This window comes from Manacus candei, unplaced genomic scaffold, assembly GCF_025592945.1.
Source record: "Manacus candei isolate 608988 ecotype Guabito, Panama unplaced genomic scaffold, ASM2559294v1 h1tg000021l, whole genome shotgun sequence".
NCBI classification, from domain to species: Eukaryota; Metazoa; Chordata; class Aves; order Passeriformes; family Pipridae; genus Manacus; species Manacus candei.
The window spans coordinates 2,117,732-2,135,035 of NW_026138069.1; the positions used below are offsets into that span (position 1 = coordinate 2,117,732).

General features: G+C 36.8%; 1 protein-coding gene across 8 annotated transcripts in view; it reads right to left on the reverse strand.

Annotated features, from left to right (window-relative positions):
* Positions 1-17,304, reverse strand: part of HDAC9 (histone deacetylase 9) — a 459,755-nt gene that overhangs the window by 176,116 nt on the left and 266,335 nt on the right. For 7 of the 8 annotated variants that reach the window (XM_051785902.1, XM_051785904.1, XM_051785908.1 and 4 more), the window contains 4 exons: positions 16,417-16,464; positions 15,764-15,974; positions 15,151-15,368; positions 6,831-7,109 (listed from right to left, as the gene is read on the reverse strand). In XM_051785902.1, the coding sequence (XP_051641862.1) occupies positions 6,831-7,109; positions 15,151-15,368; positions 15,764-15,974; positions 16,417-16,464 (756 nt within the window). The remainder of the gene's footprint in view (positions 1-6,830; positions 7,110-15,150; positions 15,369-15,763; positions 15,975-16,416; positions 16,465-17,304) is intronic. The other variant, XM_051785905.1, reaches the window with a different exon arrangement.

The window sequence follows — 17,304 nt, forward strand, 5'->3', positions numbered from 1 at the left end:
AAATGGTAAAAACCCAAGAAGTTCTAGAAAGAAAGGAAGATGACAAGGGATGCACTTGTTGGGCTTAGGTGCCTTTGATACGTTAAGGCAAGGTGTCAAAAGGGATGAAAATGGCTGAGAAATGAGGGAAACCAGATCACCCTCTGTCCCTATGTGCAGTCAGGTAACTGAGTGATGGAGTCATGCTCTCTGATATGTACTAACTCTTCAACTTTTATTTTTAGTGGAGGAAGATCTAGGAGAGGAAGCCTTAGAAGTAGTTGGTATCAGTAGCTATCCTTCTGCACACAGCAGGAGAGCATTTCCCAGCAGCACTTCTGCCCCGTGTTCTCTCTGGGTCTGTTCAGTAACAGAGATCTGCTTTAAAAATGTGCAGGCTGCCACCTGAAAACTATCACATCCCCCATATTGATGGGAGCAAGAGGAAAAAACTAAGGAAGGAGTGTGAGACTGAATCCTCCATGCTGTTTTACAGAGAACCTGAGCAAAGCCTTCTTAAAAGCCCTTGACATCACAGCGTTGCTCCAATCTCATAGCTGTAATTTTCACAAGACCCTTTGCTGAGGAAATACAGGCAGAACAGAAACAGGCAGAACAGAAAGACCTCCTTGGTCTCCTGGGGATCCAAGGGTCACAGGCCAGAACATGAGAGGAGACATTATGCACTACTTTCTGCCTTAGAGCACCTACGTCTCAAAGGCATCCAGGCTGAGCTACTCTTCCAAGACATTAAACAACAGAGTTTTATGAAGACTTAGCCAGCAGTAAACTGAGGTGTGCATTAATTCACTCTTTTATTTTAAAGGAAGGTAGAAATTGAAAACTCTTATGTTTGCACATACATGTGGCTGACAGGGAAAAAGACATTCAGAGTTCAGAACAGAATTCTTCCCAAATGAAGCATTTAAAGAAGCAGCTTTCCAAGAACACATAATCCTCTTCAATGACAATATTAATAAAAATCCATGCTGTCTGATACAGCAAATGATGAATTGCCCAAAGGTATGAAAGTAGCATCTCTGACTGTCAAAATGTGCGGTGATAATTATTGGGATCTGGACTTATAAGCTTTGGATTCATGCTATTTATGTACCCCTGATAAAGGAATTCAGTCCAGTGTTGCCCCAGAGGTCTCTCAAAAGGCTACTTTCTGTGACAAAAGGGAGCAGTAATGAAAGTATCAAGGTGTTACATTGTAAGTATCTGAAGGAGGAAAAGAAGCATAAAATATCTTGGATCAAAAAATAAAAGCGGTGCCAACATTATTCCATGCAGGTACCAATCAAATGAAATAATTGTTTTATACTGTAATGCCACATGGTCAGTCAGACAATTCAGTTCTTGAATTAATTTTGTGATAAAGTAAGTCTTATTGCCTTCTGTAACAGAAATTTTACAATAGGAGACACACAAAAATAATAATCTCCTTGGCAATTATTAATACACTAAATCTGATGCTTCCTAAAAAAATGGATCATTTTCAAATCCAACCGGGAAAAAGTAATTACTTGTAATTATTGTCATTATTATGCACTTTCACATAGAATTGGCATTAAAAAAAGAGAATTGTTCTTTCTGTAACACAGTTTTTAGAGACCACAGTTGGAACCTTGATAGAGATGGATAGGCCCTTAAGACTAAAGACGAGAGCAAGCAGGGTAAGTATTCAGAGGGGAATTCTTTGCGTGTAGATGAATGAAAAGTTTTCACAAAACAAATCCAGCTACACAGCTCTCCACCCCCTTGCTCCATCCACACTAGCTGATTACATGTAGTTAGCTTTAGTGCCTTTTTGGTCAGTGTCATCCCCTGAGAAAAAGCTGGAAAAGATTTATGGGTTTGATCTGAGAAATTTTTCAGATACTGCTTAATAAAATAAGACACTGCATCAGTTGCAGTAGTAAGGATTGCCCAGTTTAGGGCATGCCACCTGCAGTGTACAGAGGGGTACTTTTAACATCATATCCTCCAAACAATCTCCTTGGTATTTCAGGGCTATGTACTGTTAAGAGTCAATGCAGTTACTTCAAGACAACTATGGAAAATAAAGTAAAACAAGTGCAACAAAGACTCCACAGCCACATTTAAAACATCTCAATCAGCTAATTAAAGCACTGGATCACTTACAAGTAAGTATCTGGTCTGTCAAAACAACTCTAGTGACTAAGGCCCCTGAGTAGCCATCACAGTGAATTCCTGAATGATTTCAAGTTATTAAGCTAGTAGCCTTTTAACTCTCAGCTGCTGCTGAAATAACTCTTGGGGGGCTCCAACAGATGTGCATGCCCACAAGTAGCCAGGGAACTTATACTGTATGGGGTAGATGCGTTATGGGTGCAGAATCAAAAGAAGTAGAAGGAGTATGACAGTTGAGCTCAGCAAATGGGGACCAGAAACTGGGACAGGTTCTAAAAGATGCGCCTTCCCAGTCCTGTCTGTGTGGGCAAGTGAGTAAGCATGGCTGAGAAACCCAGCTTTTCTGGTGGCTGTGCAGTTTGAAATACTTGTATTTTTTGTTTTTAAATCTTATTCCAAATTAGGCTGAATTAGAAGAGAAAAAAAATACAAAACACAGTGTCTCCCAAATAGAGTGGTAAAATCTGGTCCAGAGAAGATAATTTCATCCAGGATGTTCTTCTTTTTTGCCTGACCAGCAATTCAGCAGATGGTGTTCTAAGCTATGTTCTTCCACTGAGAAATGAGGTACAGAAGCTCTGTTACCACCCAGATGATGGGAACTGTATAAGGAAATCAGAAACTAAACAAATAAATGAAAATCAAACAAACATTACTTAAGTGGATAAGTAGGACATGCTGCTAGTGGGACAGAATACAGTAAAGAAATTAACTTGGCTTAGCTAATTTTGGCTGCAAAATGTGAAGTGTTCATAAGGGGGAGAAATTTTTAGATTGCTACTTGGGACTAACAGTTACAGATTTCTACCTCAGAATGCCAGTGAAGATAAAAACAGGGTATAGTTTGCTTAAGTAACATGGAGTAAATCTTAGCAATCCTGATGATAATGAAGATGAAATGAAGATAGTGCACAAATGAATAGTGATAGTGTCTGAAGTGCTCCTGCTTTGCTGAGGCATTCAGCTTTTAATCCTATTTTGTTAATGCCAGAAGATGAAAAAAGAACTATATGATGTTATAGTACCTACTTTCCAGTAATGTGGGTCTGGGTGGGTATGTAAATATTATGAAGCATTTTCCCTCATTTAGGAGCAATTACTTCTATATTGGCAGCTATACTGGCTTTATTTTTTTTTTTGAACAATGGGACAGAATAAACATATACTGTTAAAAAAAAAAAGAGATGCACATCCATTCTGGGAAAAAGATAAAGCTTGTGAATTGTATTAACTTATTATTTTCTTCATTATGGGGGCTTTGATGCATGATAAACAAATAATTTAGGAAAAAATCTAGGTGTTACCTCTAACACAGGAATGTTGTAAATTGAAAACACCTATGGCTTTTAATTTCAACATGAGTATTTAAACAAATGGAATCTCAATAAAATCCCATTGAAAGCATGATTTACTTATAGACATAGGATTCCAAATCATTATAAACAAAAGAGCAAGCAGTATAATGTTATGCTGTTTAGACTTGTTTTAAGCTTTCCTAAGCTAAAACTTGACATTTTATGTTTTTGTGGGTGTATTACTGATGAAACATTACTTTGCAGTGAGTATAATTGAATTTGATTTACAGAACTATTTATTCTTAAATACTTATGTTGTTGAAAGCATTTTATTTTTGTTAAAATTATACCAGAATCAAAGCTGCTTAGAGCAAAATGATCAGTTAAAAGAGCTGGAATGCAACAATTTTCCGAAGTCTTTTGGTAGTAGTAATTCATGTACTGTAGCAACAGCGATTGCTAGACAGTACAAACTGTTTCTCTCTGTAGATCCTAAGCAAAGTTCAGGAAATGTCACATAGCATTTAACATATTCATGGAAGTTCTCTACAGCAGGACTTCACTGTCTTATGCTTTAAAGTCTGCCAAGTTCCTGGATTCTCTCTTCCCCAACATATTTACAGGTGGACTCTTGCTTTGCAAAGGTCTTGATGACTATCAAAGAGGTCAATACAAGCACATTTTCAGATCAGGGGACTAGGCAGGTTTTAGAAATATCATGGAAATTATTTCAGTTTGTTTGAATTTTGGATAATTAGAAGCCAAGGCACTGGGATTCACTTTTACCTTTCCTATATGGTACAATATATGATCACATGTTCAAGACAGATGTCATGATGGGAAAATGAGCATGCATTGATACTATTCCACATTCTGTAAAACTTATAATGGCTGACGTAGGATAAAACAAGAGACTAAAAAATAAAGACTTTGTGTAACTATTGTAAGAATACTGTAATAAAAACCTTGTTCATGGAAGTTTAAATTGTTTCAACAATGTGTAGCAAACACAATTTGTTATACAAAGCAAAAGCACAACTAAGTTATTGAATTTACACAAAGTCAGATATGTGAAAGGGGATCTTTTAAAAAAAAACTTTATTTGAGAAAGGAAGAGACTTATATCAGAAGGCAAAAAAAAGGAACATACAAACAGAATATATTTACAACACAAAACAAGAGATCACCTCTAAGGGTGTAAATTATAATAAATACAGTAGATTTAAAATGTAAGAGACAATAATCAATTAGAAATGTGGTTGTTTAAACCCAGTTTTCCTTTTCACTGGTTCCAGGTAGTTTCTCTTATTTTAATTTTATCCAAATTTGAAAGATTCTGGAATTAAAGTCCACTAATGTATTGGGCTTTCTCATCTCAATGACATTATAAAAATATCTTTTGTCTTTTGTGAATACATGTCTTTGAAGTGATATTGTACAAAATTCTTCTCAATTGCAAGTTTCTCCCCAAATGTATTTTAAAGATGCACTATCCCTTTTAGATAAGGCTGAAGTTAGATTTCAAAGCAAATTAAAAATACACAGAATGGGAAACACATATAATTTCATTCTACATCCTTCACTTTTTGAATGTGAATGCGATTTTTTTAATCCGAGATGGAGAAAGATTTCTGTTCAAATATGAAGCACACATAAAAATCACCTGTGTTTTCTCAATTAATAAATCCTTTCTATCTATTGAGGCCTTTCGTGTTAACAGCAACTATTTAGTCATTTGTTTGAAGATCTTCTAGGAAAAAGGATAATGTATCTTTTTAGAAGCTGCAACATTTTAGAAGAGATTTAATCATATTAGAGCATAATGTAAATAACACATGCTAATAACATATTTTAGAACAATTTCTACATTTGGCAAAACAGCTATCTCTTTTGAAACAGGATACTGCACCTTAAAATACCTCAGCTTTAGAAATATAAATATTTTTAATAGAAAAAAAACCTGACAAGGAGTCCAGGTCAGTTTGGGATTATCCATATTAAAGGGGATCTTAATACAATGAATCTTTAACTAGCTTAACAAAAGTAAACCTATAAAACAAGGTAAACATATCAAAAGGGAATATGAAGGAAATGTTTCACTGGAAAGCTTCCTTAACAATTTCCCTACTCGCTTTGTTATTTTCTTTGACAATAAATCAATTCATAGAGTGCCTTTAAAAACAGAGGGAGCGCTGCCCCGTCCCCCCCATCTCCCCCCAGCCCGCATTCCTCAGCACATGAATCACTTGGGCTTCCTGTTTCCATAAGGCATTTCCTGCCCCCCCTCCCAAAATCACTTTTCTGCAGGAGAACAGCAGGGACCTGACAAAGCATTGACTTAAATAAACAGGGCCTTGCACAGAACCCAGCCTTGCTCTGCCTGATGGTACAAGGACAGAAAAGGACGCCAGCTCACGGGCTGCACACACGCACTGCGCCTCTCAGCTCTGGGGGAAAGCTCCCAGAGAAGCTGAACGAGCCCTTTGTCAAGGTGGCATTTTATGCACAGTTGTTATTTTAGGATTTGTCCATGAGACCCCGGCAGGAAAGGTTATGCAATATTTTATGATTAGTCTTCATTTAAAAAAAAATAAACAAGTGATTGGATATCAGATGATAACGATAACGTATCTGTGCTTTTCGTGCAATGTCCTAATAACTGACTGGAGCCTAATGCTGCATTTTGCTTCTCACCAGTACTTTCATCTGCTGCATTTAAGGATGTCTCTGAGGACATTATCGTCAAATAAGACAGAATGAAAAATTAACCAAGCAGTGCAAAAAAAGAAAACAATGCAATTTTAAAACAGTGCCTTGCTTTGCCTCTTTATATCCACCTTGTACTTTTCTCTAAATTAACTTTATACATCAGCCTGGGACCACTGATATAGCAGTCAGTACCTGTCTATGGGGAAAAAAATACCCTAATGTTAACAGTGTTCAAGACTACGGTATGATACAATATATACAGACAGCTGAAAGCAAAAGTCAGAGGATTCAAAATCAGAGCAGAAAAATGTTTCATCAATCAGGTCTGGAAACTAGTTCCAGCAATTGCTGATCTCAACAGGCTAAGTGATACAAGATCTCTTTCACTAAAACTAAGCGATGTAAGGTAATTCTGGGTTAATACAAAGTCTATCAGCTATTACGCAGATATATGCAGAATAATTGACTGCAACAGGTAGTTTCTCAATTAGTGGCCATAAGGATGAACTTCACTATGTTTTCAAGTGTACATACAACACTTCTGCACTTGCTAAACTCTTTGAACAGCAAATCAGGATTTGCTAGGTCAGCGAATCAAAACACAATTGCTTATCAAAGCCTAGAAAATGCATGTGATGTTCAGATAATAACCTTAATTACAAATCCTGGAGCTAAATCTTTGCCTATTACCTGTTGCATAAAAGCAGCTTGCTCCCCAGATTCCATTTGCTGGGTTTGAACATCCTCATCACTGTCCAGTGGCTCCTCTTTGACTTTCACAGCCCCCACCTGCTGTCCTATTCTGTCATCCACACCAGCACTGCTGCTCTCAGCCCTAACGCTGGCACTGCTGGCACCGCTGGCGGGAGCTCGCTCTTCCTGCATGGAGTGATCACCGTGAAGCTCTTCTTCAGCTTCCTCCAGGTGACTGCCAGGCTGCTTGAGCTGCTCAATGGACTTAGAGAGCATCTGGAAAGAGAAGAGGGGAACAGTTACTGACTCCTTTCACTTTTGCCAAACACCAAAAAACACTAGATTTGCAGGGACAAAATTAAAGCTTCTGCAGCAAACCCATGTAGCTATGCACTGCCAAAGTATTGATGTACAGGGAAAAAAGAACAAAAGTCCCTAAGCAAAAGGTCACTTCTTATTCTGCAGTAGAAAATACCATGTATATGGAATGCTATATAATAATAATAAACTAAAAATCAGGCAGAATAATGAAAACATCTGTTAGACTGTTACAGCTGGTAATCAAGAGAAATTTCTCTCCCTTCATACTCTTCAAACATGAATTCAGAAATACAATCTTACAGTTAATTTTCCACAACACAAAATAATAAAGGAACAATAAGGCATAAGAAAATTAGTAATCTGGTTAATGTTTTGTTATAATCAAATTAGAGAATGTTCACACAAACTTCTCAATCAATTAAAGCTTGAAGTCACTGTAAGCCAACAAAGGAGCAGTGGCAAAGAGCTGGAGTCAGTCCCCTATGGCGTGGCACACAGATACTACAAGCACATCTATCCATGACTGGAAAGACCACAGATTTTGTGGTGCATTGTACAGGTATCCCAGTTTCAGCAATAATGATATAACACAGCTACCCAAAATACTGGTGTTACACCATTAACTGCTATTGTAAAGCTCTGCTGAAGTGCCAGAGGCCTGAGCATTTCAGTAACATGCAGTTTACATTTTGCTATTTAAGATAAAGCCAATGGATTGCAAACTAGTCCAAAATTCCCACTTTATTGAAAGAGGCACAAATCAGACAGGTGAGTAAGAATTTCCAAGAGGTCGAGTAATTATCATTTATTCAACTGTCCCCCTTGATTTCAAGCAAATACTGCTCATCATCATCAAAGTCAAATATCCTGAGGGGAAAAATATACCTTTTACCATTACTCTTACATACTTTCCTCTTCCCATCCGCCTCCCTCCCAAAATACCAAGTCTTTAAAACTGAGTTACTGGATGGCTTCACTATACCTACTTTGTCACAAACCATACACCATCCAGTTTCATTCAGCTTGCTAATGCATACAGAAAAATGCCACCCCTTGTGCAGGGCAGGTTTGTCATGTAAACTATGATCAAGAAGCTACAGTTGCATTTAGGAACTCCCACAAAATCCACAAGCTGAAAGATCAGTTTATGCAGTTCCAGTTGATGCTCTGATGCATACACCTCATCAGTGGAGAAACAAATTCCACAGTGGAAGCCTGTCTGACTTCTGTCACAGCAAACCTTCATTTTTGGGGTGTAATGAGAGTTTAATGGTTTACTAAAAAGAAACAAACAAAAAATCCTTTTTCATTACTGCAGTAACTGGTAAATCACTATATGTGTATCCTGCATGCTGCAGGTGGCATGCTCTAAACTGGGCAATCCTCACTACTGCAACTAACACAGTGTCTCCTTTTATTAAGCAGCATCCAAAAAATGTCTCAGATCAAATACATAAATCTTTTCCAGTTGCTTCTCAGGGGATGATGCTGACCAAAAAGGCACTAAAACTAACTACATGCAATCAGCTCAGGTACACTCCTCTCTGTCACTTAGTTATTATATAAATTATTATTATTTATTAGTTAAACATCCTCAAACAAGAAGAGAAAGACAAGTAAGGCTGTGTGGCTGGCTACTAGTGAGCAAATACAAGCTGAAACATCTGTGTGACATATAATCATATACAGCTACAAGAGTTACTGAGGCTGATCCATCTGTAAACCATTCCATGTGCCAGTTACTTGACACCAGGTGGGTTATTCTGGAGGGGAAGCCAAGAGAAAATGAGTGCATGTCCACAGCAAAGTTAAGACGCATATTTAGCTCATTACTGCTCTCCTTTCTTCTATGCTTTTTCACTTTTATGTCAGGCTTTTTTTTATTCACACTGCTGTATGGGCACAGATCTGCTGCTGAGCTTTCTGAGGCAACTCATGATGGACTGCAGTACAGAATGAATACACAGATCACCTTCAGACACTTTCTGCATGCAGCCAGTGGAGTGAACAAGCATACATAAGGGGGCTGCAGAGACTCAGAGTGGTATTTGTGCGCATTTCAGTTTCCACTGTTCCTGTTTTGGGGCCTCTTCCCATGCCATGGAAGTCAGCAGGTGATTTGCTCCAGACTTCAGCCACAGGAGGAGATAAACAAATTAAATTTTCTAAAAATCTGTGAAATGTGTTTTTTAAAGACAGCTTGGCCCCAGTACTTATTCCAGTACTATATTAGCAGCATTACCATGAGACTGTTCAGTTCTCCTAAGCCATAAACATTTTATTTTATATTATATCTCCTGGTAGTACCGTGGGATGAAGATAGCAGTTTAGAGTCAGTAATTCTATCTTTTCTCTCTATCTGAAGATGGATTACACAGCAGAAAATGAGTTCTGAGTGAAACACTGCTCAGGTCTTTTCACTGTGCAGCTGGATACTTCTGTTTACACTAATGTTTAAATTTTTCACTTGAAATCCTCACCTTCCATTTTTTTTCTGAATTTATCAGTAGGTACATGCAGGACTTTCTCCTCATTTTAATGCATATTTTTTATTTTGAAAAAGTGATTGTTTAATCTGAGTTTTAGTAAAACTGCATTTAAAAATAATAACAAAACTATAATTTATTTCACTAAGAAATTAAGAGTTGTACATACCGGTTATCTTTAACCAGTATACTTTACTGTTATCACTATTCCAACTAAAGTAGAAAAATGGTTTCATGCTAATGTAACCTTTTTGTTTTTTATTTTATTTTCAGGAAATTAAACTGTAAGGGATACACATGAGCCAAAGTAAATAGTGGCAGCAGAAGAGGAAGCATTTACAGACACCAACTCCACTGTATAACTGCAAGAGTCCAACCAAAAAAAGTCATCAAACACAATCTAACCTGCTTGCTTGTATAGAAAAATGGAAGACTAAGTGTAAATAATCTGAACACTTCAACAAACCATTTTATAGGTCCTTCAGTTGCAGCCCCTGCCTTTGTTTCTCCTTTGAAATTATAAGCTCTTGTAAAATGCATGATTTTAAATAAAATGTCTTTACAAAGAGACAAAATGTGAAATTCTGCAACAGCCACCCCATAATTTCCATCCTTAGTTAATTGTTCATTTGAAATACATGGCAGTTGTTTTTAAGAATTCATGTATATACTTCCTGAACACACTTTTTCCCCTTCTTTCCTATGATAATCAGACTACTTTGACCAGCTATATCTGTTGTTAGCTGTACTGAAAATAACTTGGCACCTGCTTACTGTTGTCTCTGTCACTCATGTAGTACAACATTTCAAGGGATATATTTGTCTTTCAAAATCATTCTTCTGCATTATGGTTTAAACATTAGTTCTTAAGAAAGGAGAAAATGCTCTGGGTATTTTCCAATTCCAAATACAGCCAACTCTTGCTGTAGTTTTGTCCAAATAAACCCCTGTTGTAAGCAGTATTTGGAAGAATACCTCTCACCTTCAGAGGATGCTAGTCAGATGTGTAAGCTGCAAAGCCAAAACCTTAGTGTAATATGTTTAATGAAACTAGATTAATTTACTAATGTTGAACCTGATCCAGTCTGCCACATTTCATTAAATATCATTCAGAGAAATGAATGATTAATCTGGGATTAACTGTATCTTTTCAGTATTTCTACAAATAATCTTCCTATTTTTTTCCATCAATAAATCAATATAAATTTCTGTATTATTTTTTATTTTTATTAAGAGAGATTGGTCAACTATGAACATTATCTAAAGCAGCAATGAATTTTCACTTCCTATATATTTTTTACCTCACAGTCTTGTGCAACCATTGCTTCCCCTATCCAAAGATGTTTTAAACCAGTTGACATGCTGGAATGAAAACTGAAATTCAGGTATTTTTTATCTAAGCTTTAGCATTATCCATACAGCTCCCACACTTTAGTGCACACTATCAACTGCCCCATTATTTTAACATTTACTGTACCATACTGAGAATTTTACCACTGAAAAAAAATTGTCAAAATGCTATGAATACACTATTTAAGAACACAAATAGAGTTCTCACACTGATCAAATAAAATCTTGGTTCCAGGGAAGACAATGCTAGTTTAGCTTCAGCAGAGGCAGGCCTTATTCATCATACATGACAAAAATAACTTTTAAAGACCAAGGGCTTTTATTCATGTACTCTTCACATAATGATTTCTGAGATTTTCTTGGACACAGACTTCTGCTAGGGGCTTTGCACTTATATTAGTTATATCGAAATCCCTTTTTTTTTTTTTGCTAGTGGCAGGGTCAAAGCTTTCTAGATACAGATATACACAAATGATATCATGATTTTAAGGTTTTTTTATGGTAGTAATGGTCTTCTGGTACCCAATTGCACTACTTTTAATAGGGAGTTTTGGACTTTGAACTCCCTTTATTGAGCAGAATGAAGATTTGCCATGGTGATCAAAGGGTGTTACGAGGAAACAAGCTGTCATTTGGACAGAAGTATATTAAAGCTGACAATGGCAAAGCCGATCTTCCCTAGGACAAGCTGAGTTCAGGTTACTTCACATTCATTACTAATTCTGGGACAACGGTTTTTACCTACTTTTGGATGGGATGTCAACATTCGCAGAATGTTTTCAGAAGGTCAGTGTACTAGATCCCACAGGTATACATGCCAGACTTCAGTGGAGATGTATACCATTTCCCACATCAAAAGCCTGGCATCTGACAGCTGACCAGAAAAAATCCATAGGGGAGCTTCTCTTTGTTATGAAGGACAGAGGTACACCTTTTGGCAATGATTTGTTTCTTTTCAGAATGGAAATGATCCTAGGAAATCCTCTACCTCTGACCTATGTTAGATTTTGCTTGTTATCACCCTCACATCAGCACTGGCTTGCTGCTGAAGTATATTTTTTCCTCGAAAAAAATAAATGGTTTCTTTAAATACAAGAACAACAGGGCGGGGAAAAACTGGTTCTCTTCCTCTTTTTGTTGTTACAGCAAGAATCGCCTACAGGTCAGCCAAAAAGATCTGACCAAAACCAGTTTTCAGGCAGTGCTGATACATGCCACATGATCTTAGCTCAGGGCAAATATTCAAAGGAAAAAAAATGGAAACAGAAATAGAAAAGAAAAAAAGATGATATTAATTTGTTCTAAGCTCTTGATCAACTGGCATTTCATAGTCTTGTCAGCTTAAAATGGTTCTGATCTTTATCACCCAAACTTTTAAGAGAATGTTTGAGTATTCCTTATTAAATAAACCCCCTGCATTTTCCATGACTGAAAAGAAGGAAATTATACCTCTGCAGATTTCATTATACAGCCTATGAACAGGAGAGTAAGGGACAGAACAATAGAAAATAACAAGTTCATGTGTTCGCTTGATACATGCCCAGTCTTGTCCTAAGAAATGAGAAGATTCGGTTGTTTTCCTACCTGATCTAGAATATCTACTGTTTAAAGTTTCAAATAACTATAACTCTGCTTTGCAGAGTTTGATTGTAGAGCCATACAAATTATGTAATGAACAAATAACTTCAACTGTGAATAGAGTTAAGTTTTAAGACTGAAGAAAGTATGTTCCACCATGCTAGCAGAGTACAAAAGCCTTATATAGGCACAGGTGTTCAATCTGAATTTTTAGCTAGAGGATTAAAGAATATAGCTTTAAATTCAGTACATAAAAGCTACTTCACCATTCAATTTTTTTTCACTCTCTTTTCTGTGGGCTACCCTCAAATTCCAGTTTTTAAAAATCAGGTTCTGTAACTACATAAGAAAGCCCCCGGCCTTCTGCGTCCTTGCAAAGGACATACACGGTTAGAGTGCTGACATTTTTCAGTACTATTCACCAAAATGATTCTTCAGAGAATGGAGAAGAACCTAGATGCTGCAAACTGTAAAGTCTGATAAACCACACACATCCTCAGATAACTCACTGCTTCTATGGCTGCCACGTGATCTCATTCCTTCTCAGGTGTTTTCTGCTCTGATGAGTTACTGTGCTCCTGAAGAAGGCTGACTGCTCTGGGAGTAGGGGTAAAGGAGACTGCTAAGCTATTGGGGCATAAGTAGGTTACAGAGGTTCGAGGTAGAGAAAGGCCCTAAGATAAACTAAGTTTCTACTATCTGCATATATGTATAGCCAATCATCATGGCTAGGCTTTGCGAACGAAGATTTAGGAAGGCTCTATTCACGTTTGTTACAAGCTCGGTTCACCAGGTTTTAAAAGAAGGAATTTTATTTTGTCTCTTCATCACAAAGAACCATGTGAGAATGAAAGTGTATTTCAAGTATGAGAGGAAATTATTCTCATTAATGTGTATTTTCATTGTAGTTTAACTCAGCAAAAAAAATGTTACTGAAACAAGCATTATCCCAACCAACTCCAGCCTTTTTACCTCCTTATTTAGTCTACTCTTGTGAGGTTCAATGCATTCCTTGTCCTATGTGACTAGAAATATATGTTTGTGTGCCTCAAGTTTAATTTTCACACTGGGGACAAATGTACATATATGTCCCAGCACATATCCCTAATACTATGGTGGAATTTATAACAATAAGCATATTATCTAACAAAAACACGTCAGTGCGGTTCTTTGCTTTGAGAGGAGTGCATAAACTGATGGGTTTGTAGTACAAAGACTCAGTACGTTAAAAATTCTTTTCTTTTCAAACAATTGAGGGAAGGTGAAATATTTTCAAAACCTGAGGCTACAAGATATACATATGCCATCTTGATTAAACATATGGAATGCATACTCAAAGAAAAGCCAACTGGAGTCCTAGTTGAGTAATCAAAACACCCAAGCTGAGAGGGGTTAACATGGAAGGATCAGCTCTGAACTTTGAAGTTTTCTGGTCTTCATTTTTCCTAATTAAGACAAGATTTAATAACCAAACCACTGTACAAACTATGTACTTAAACTCTAGGTTTGTTTCTAATTTTGTTGGGAATTCTTAGTAGATTCCAAAGAATCAGTAACCCCTGGGAAATTCACCCAGTAAGGTGGATTGATTTTTTTTTTCCTTAGGTACAAGGAACCAACATCCTCTTTTCATCTTCTTTGCCACTGCCTCTTAAATAGAGTTATTGAGTCATACTTAAACAAAAGAAGACAACTAAAGATGCATGATTAGCATCTTTGAAATATTACAGGTACTTCAGCAAACAACTTTTGGAAAGCTATTCAGTAAATGCAGAAAAATGTTTTCCAAATAAAAACATTTAATTACTTGTATATCTTAATTTTAGAGCAGGGAATGGCATTACATTTGTTGTAGAAGCCTTAGTTCCTTATAAATTTATTTAGATTCTGCTGTTCTTTGTTTATTAATGGATGGTCCCTTTTCCTCTTCCCCCTGACCCTGCTCAGAATAAGGTGTTACTGTACAGGCAATCATGTGCTGCATGATTCAACTCCGTATCAAATGTTGGCAACAGCACATTCTTCTCTTTCTCCTTATATGGTCTGATAACAAAATGTCACATTAGTGATGGACTCACAGATAAAAAGTAATTTTGATAAATGCTGATTAAAAATTTCTCCAGATATTTAGTGAGTTTCTCACATCGAAACAATAAATTTAATCTGCTGATTGAGTTCAAATGAGTTATCCATTTACACCACATACTAGTCCACAATGAGAAAGGTTTTAATACAATTCAAAAGCAGTTGAATGGAATGACTGCTGAAGCTGAAAAGTACACACAAAATAGTTGGAGAGAAATCTAGAAATCTTTAAGACATTATTTACCATTCAACAGGAAGCCACCTGTAATGTAAAATTCTAAGCTGCTTTGAACCCTATTTTGTTGAATTGTAGCCTATTTCGGAAGCTGAAAAATTAAGTTCTATACAAATATATATATATCAACTATGCATAAACAAACAAGATACTCGTGCAAGAACCTCTCTGCTGCCCATGACCACATGGCATCAATAACTAAGCTTCCGTAGTAGTTTTCAACCTTTAAGTTAGTTGGAAATTCTTTACTTTGGGAACTCACCTTATTCATGTGGACCTGCTGCTGGTATTGTTTCTGCTTCTCCAAAAACTGCTGATGTTGCTGCTGGATGACCAGCTGGGCCAAAGTGCTCTGAGGAAGAGGAGCTGACTGGGTTCGATTCAGTGGCCTGTGACGAGGCAGTTTGTGGGCAGCTCTTATGCCAGGTGAGACTCTCTCCTTTGCTGCTAAAGGAGACTGCGGATGAAGAGGAACCGCTCCTGCAAAACAGGGACATTTCACTCCCCTGTGAAAAACAACAAACTAATAGTTCTAATAGGAGAGAAAGCTTTCAGTGAGAATAGGGGTGTATATTGAGGAACTCTGCATCAGCACTGATTCAGTGAGATGTGTACCACGTGCCTTGTCATACACTGCTGGAAAAGAATGTGATGAAGTAATCATTTTCTCTTTTCTGTAATCACTGAATTCTTTCAGGCTAAGAGACTGGAATAGAATCACTAAAAGAGAAAACAGATACTGTCCTTTTCTTTTCTACCCTTCCACTTTTTCCAGTGGTTAGGATGTATGGTATCTGTATTACTACAGTTAGTTTAAACTGAATACAAGAGTCATTAAAAACATCTTAATGTCGTATTGAAGTTTTGATCATTACCAGTCACAAGAAGTTTTTGCTGTCTCATTTGTTCTTTCAGTAACAGATGTTGCAAGAGAGCTTGGTGGCTGCTATTTGGCTTTCCCTCCAAAGCAATGTGAGGATGAGTTGATGATGGAGGAATGTTTCCTCCATACTGTCCAGCCAAGGCCACTCCTTGTCTGAGTGATGGGGTCTCCCCCTTCTGCTTTTCTTTGAATGACGATGAAGCCTGTCAAAGAAGAACAACATTGGTAACTGCTTTTCAGAGACCTGGATGTTTATACCTCCACTTGATTAGATGGTCATATATCACACTTTATGAATACATACAGAAGAAAAGGTTAACATCCCTATCTTACACTTTGACCGTGAGATAAAAAGGGAGGAAGAACATGCCAGTTAAATGTAACACTGTGAGAAACTGTTTAATGAAACCACTTGGAAAAAAATCAGTAATAAAAGCCAAAGCATAAGAAACTACTAGTTAGAACATTATTAATGAAAGGACAGGACCTATCCTTAAAATTCCTAAAGACCTTCCCACAGCCTTCTGCGCAGGAAACCAGGGGATCAGAGGAAATAGTTTGCGTTGAGTTTGGAATAGGCAAGGCTTGTTTTTTCACATAACTTTCCATCACACAGCAAGCCAATCAGCAAAACAAAATAATTACCTGTAGTAGTGGGAAGCTATTACTTTTCCTGGAGCACTCCCTGACTCCCTGAAGGACAGCACAAATGTAAGTTTTACCCATGGCAAAGTAAATTTGTACAGTTAAACCCTCATCTACAGAATTGTCAAGAGCTATTGTACATGTGTGGCATTTTAAAGTACCCTTATAAATTGCACAGTTAATTGAATTAAAGCTTTTGGAAGCTTTCGTCCTTCAGCCTTGTGAATGTACTTTATAGTTCTTTGCTCTTTGTCTATTAAAAAAAAATTTAAAACAGCAGTTAAAGCAGAATAACATTTTTTACAGCAAGAATAATAACTGAGCAGAAATATACATGTTGAGGCTTTCAGATAACCACTTATGGTACGTCATGGTAAAAACAGTTTATCTGATAATCTGAATTTCATAAATTCTAAACCAAGGTTTTTACCAATATTTTTTTGGTATATGCTTACTTCACACTTTGCTATCACCCTTCCCTGAAAAACAAACACCAGAGTAAACTTTACATTCAATTTGCAACTGCTTATTCTAGAAACAGAAATAAACATTACTTGCGTAAATCAACCCCTTTGTTTTTTCTAATGCCAAAAGTACTATTTGCTGCTAGTTGGCCACATCAAAAGCTTATAAGATTTGAGTGAGCAAATGAAGCATATTTTCATTTCTATTCTAATGTTATAAAATTACTTTGAAGCTAGGTATATATTTTGTGAAATAGCTAAGAAATTTTTCTTGATATCCTCTGAAAAAGTAAGTGCTACCTTTCATGATCAGTTCAATTTTTTCATCCCTTACAAACAATAATTTGCTTATAAATATCTCAGACTTGCAGAGAACTGATTTAAGGCTTACACAATTTTCTTTACAAAGTTCTGGATCTGATGT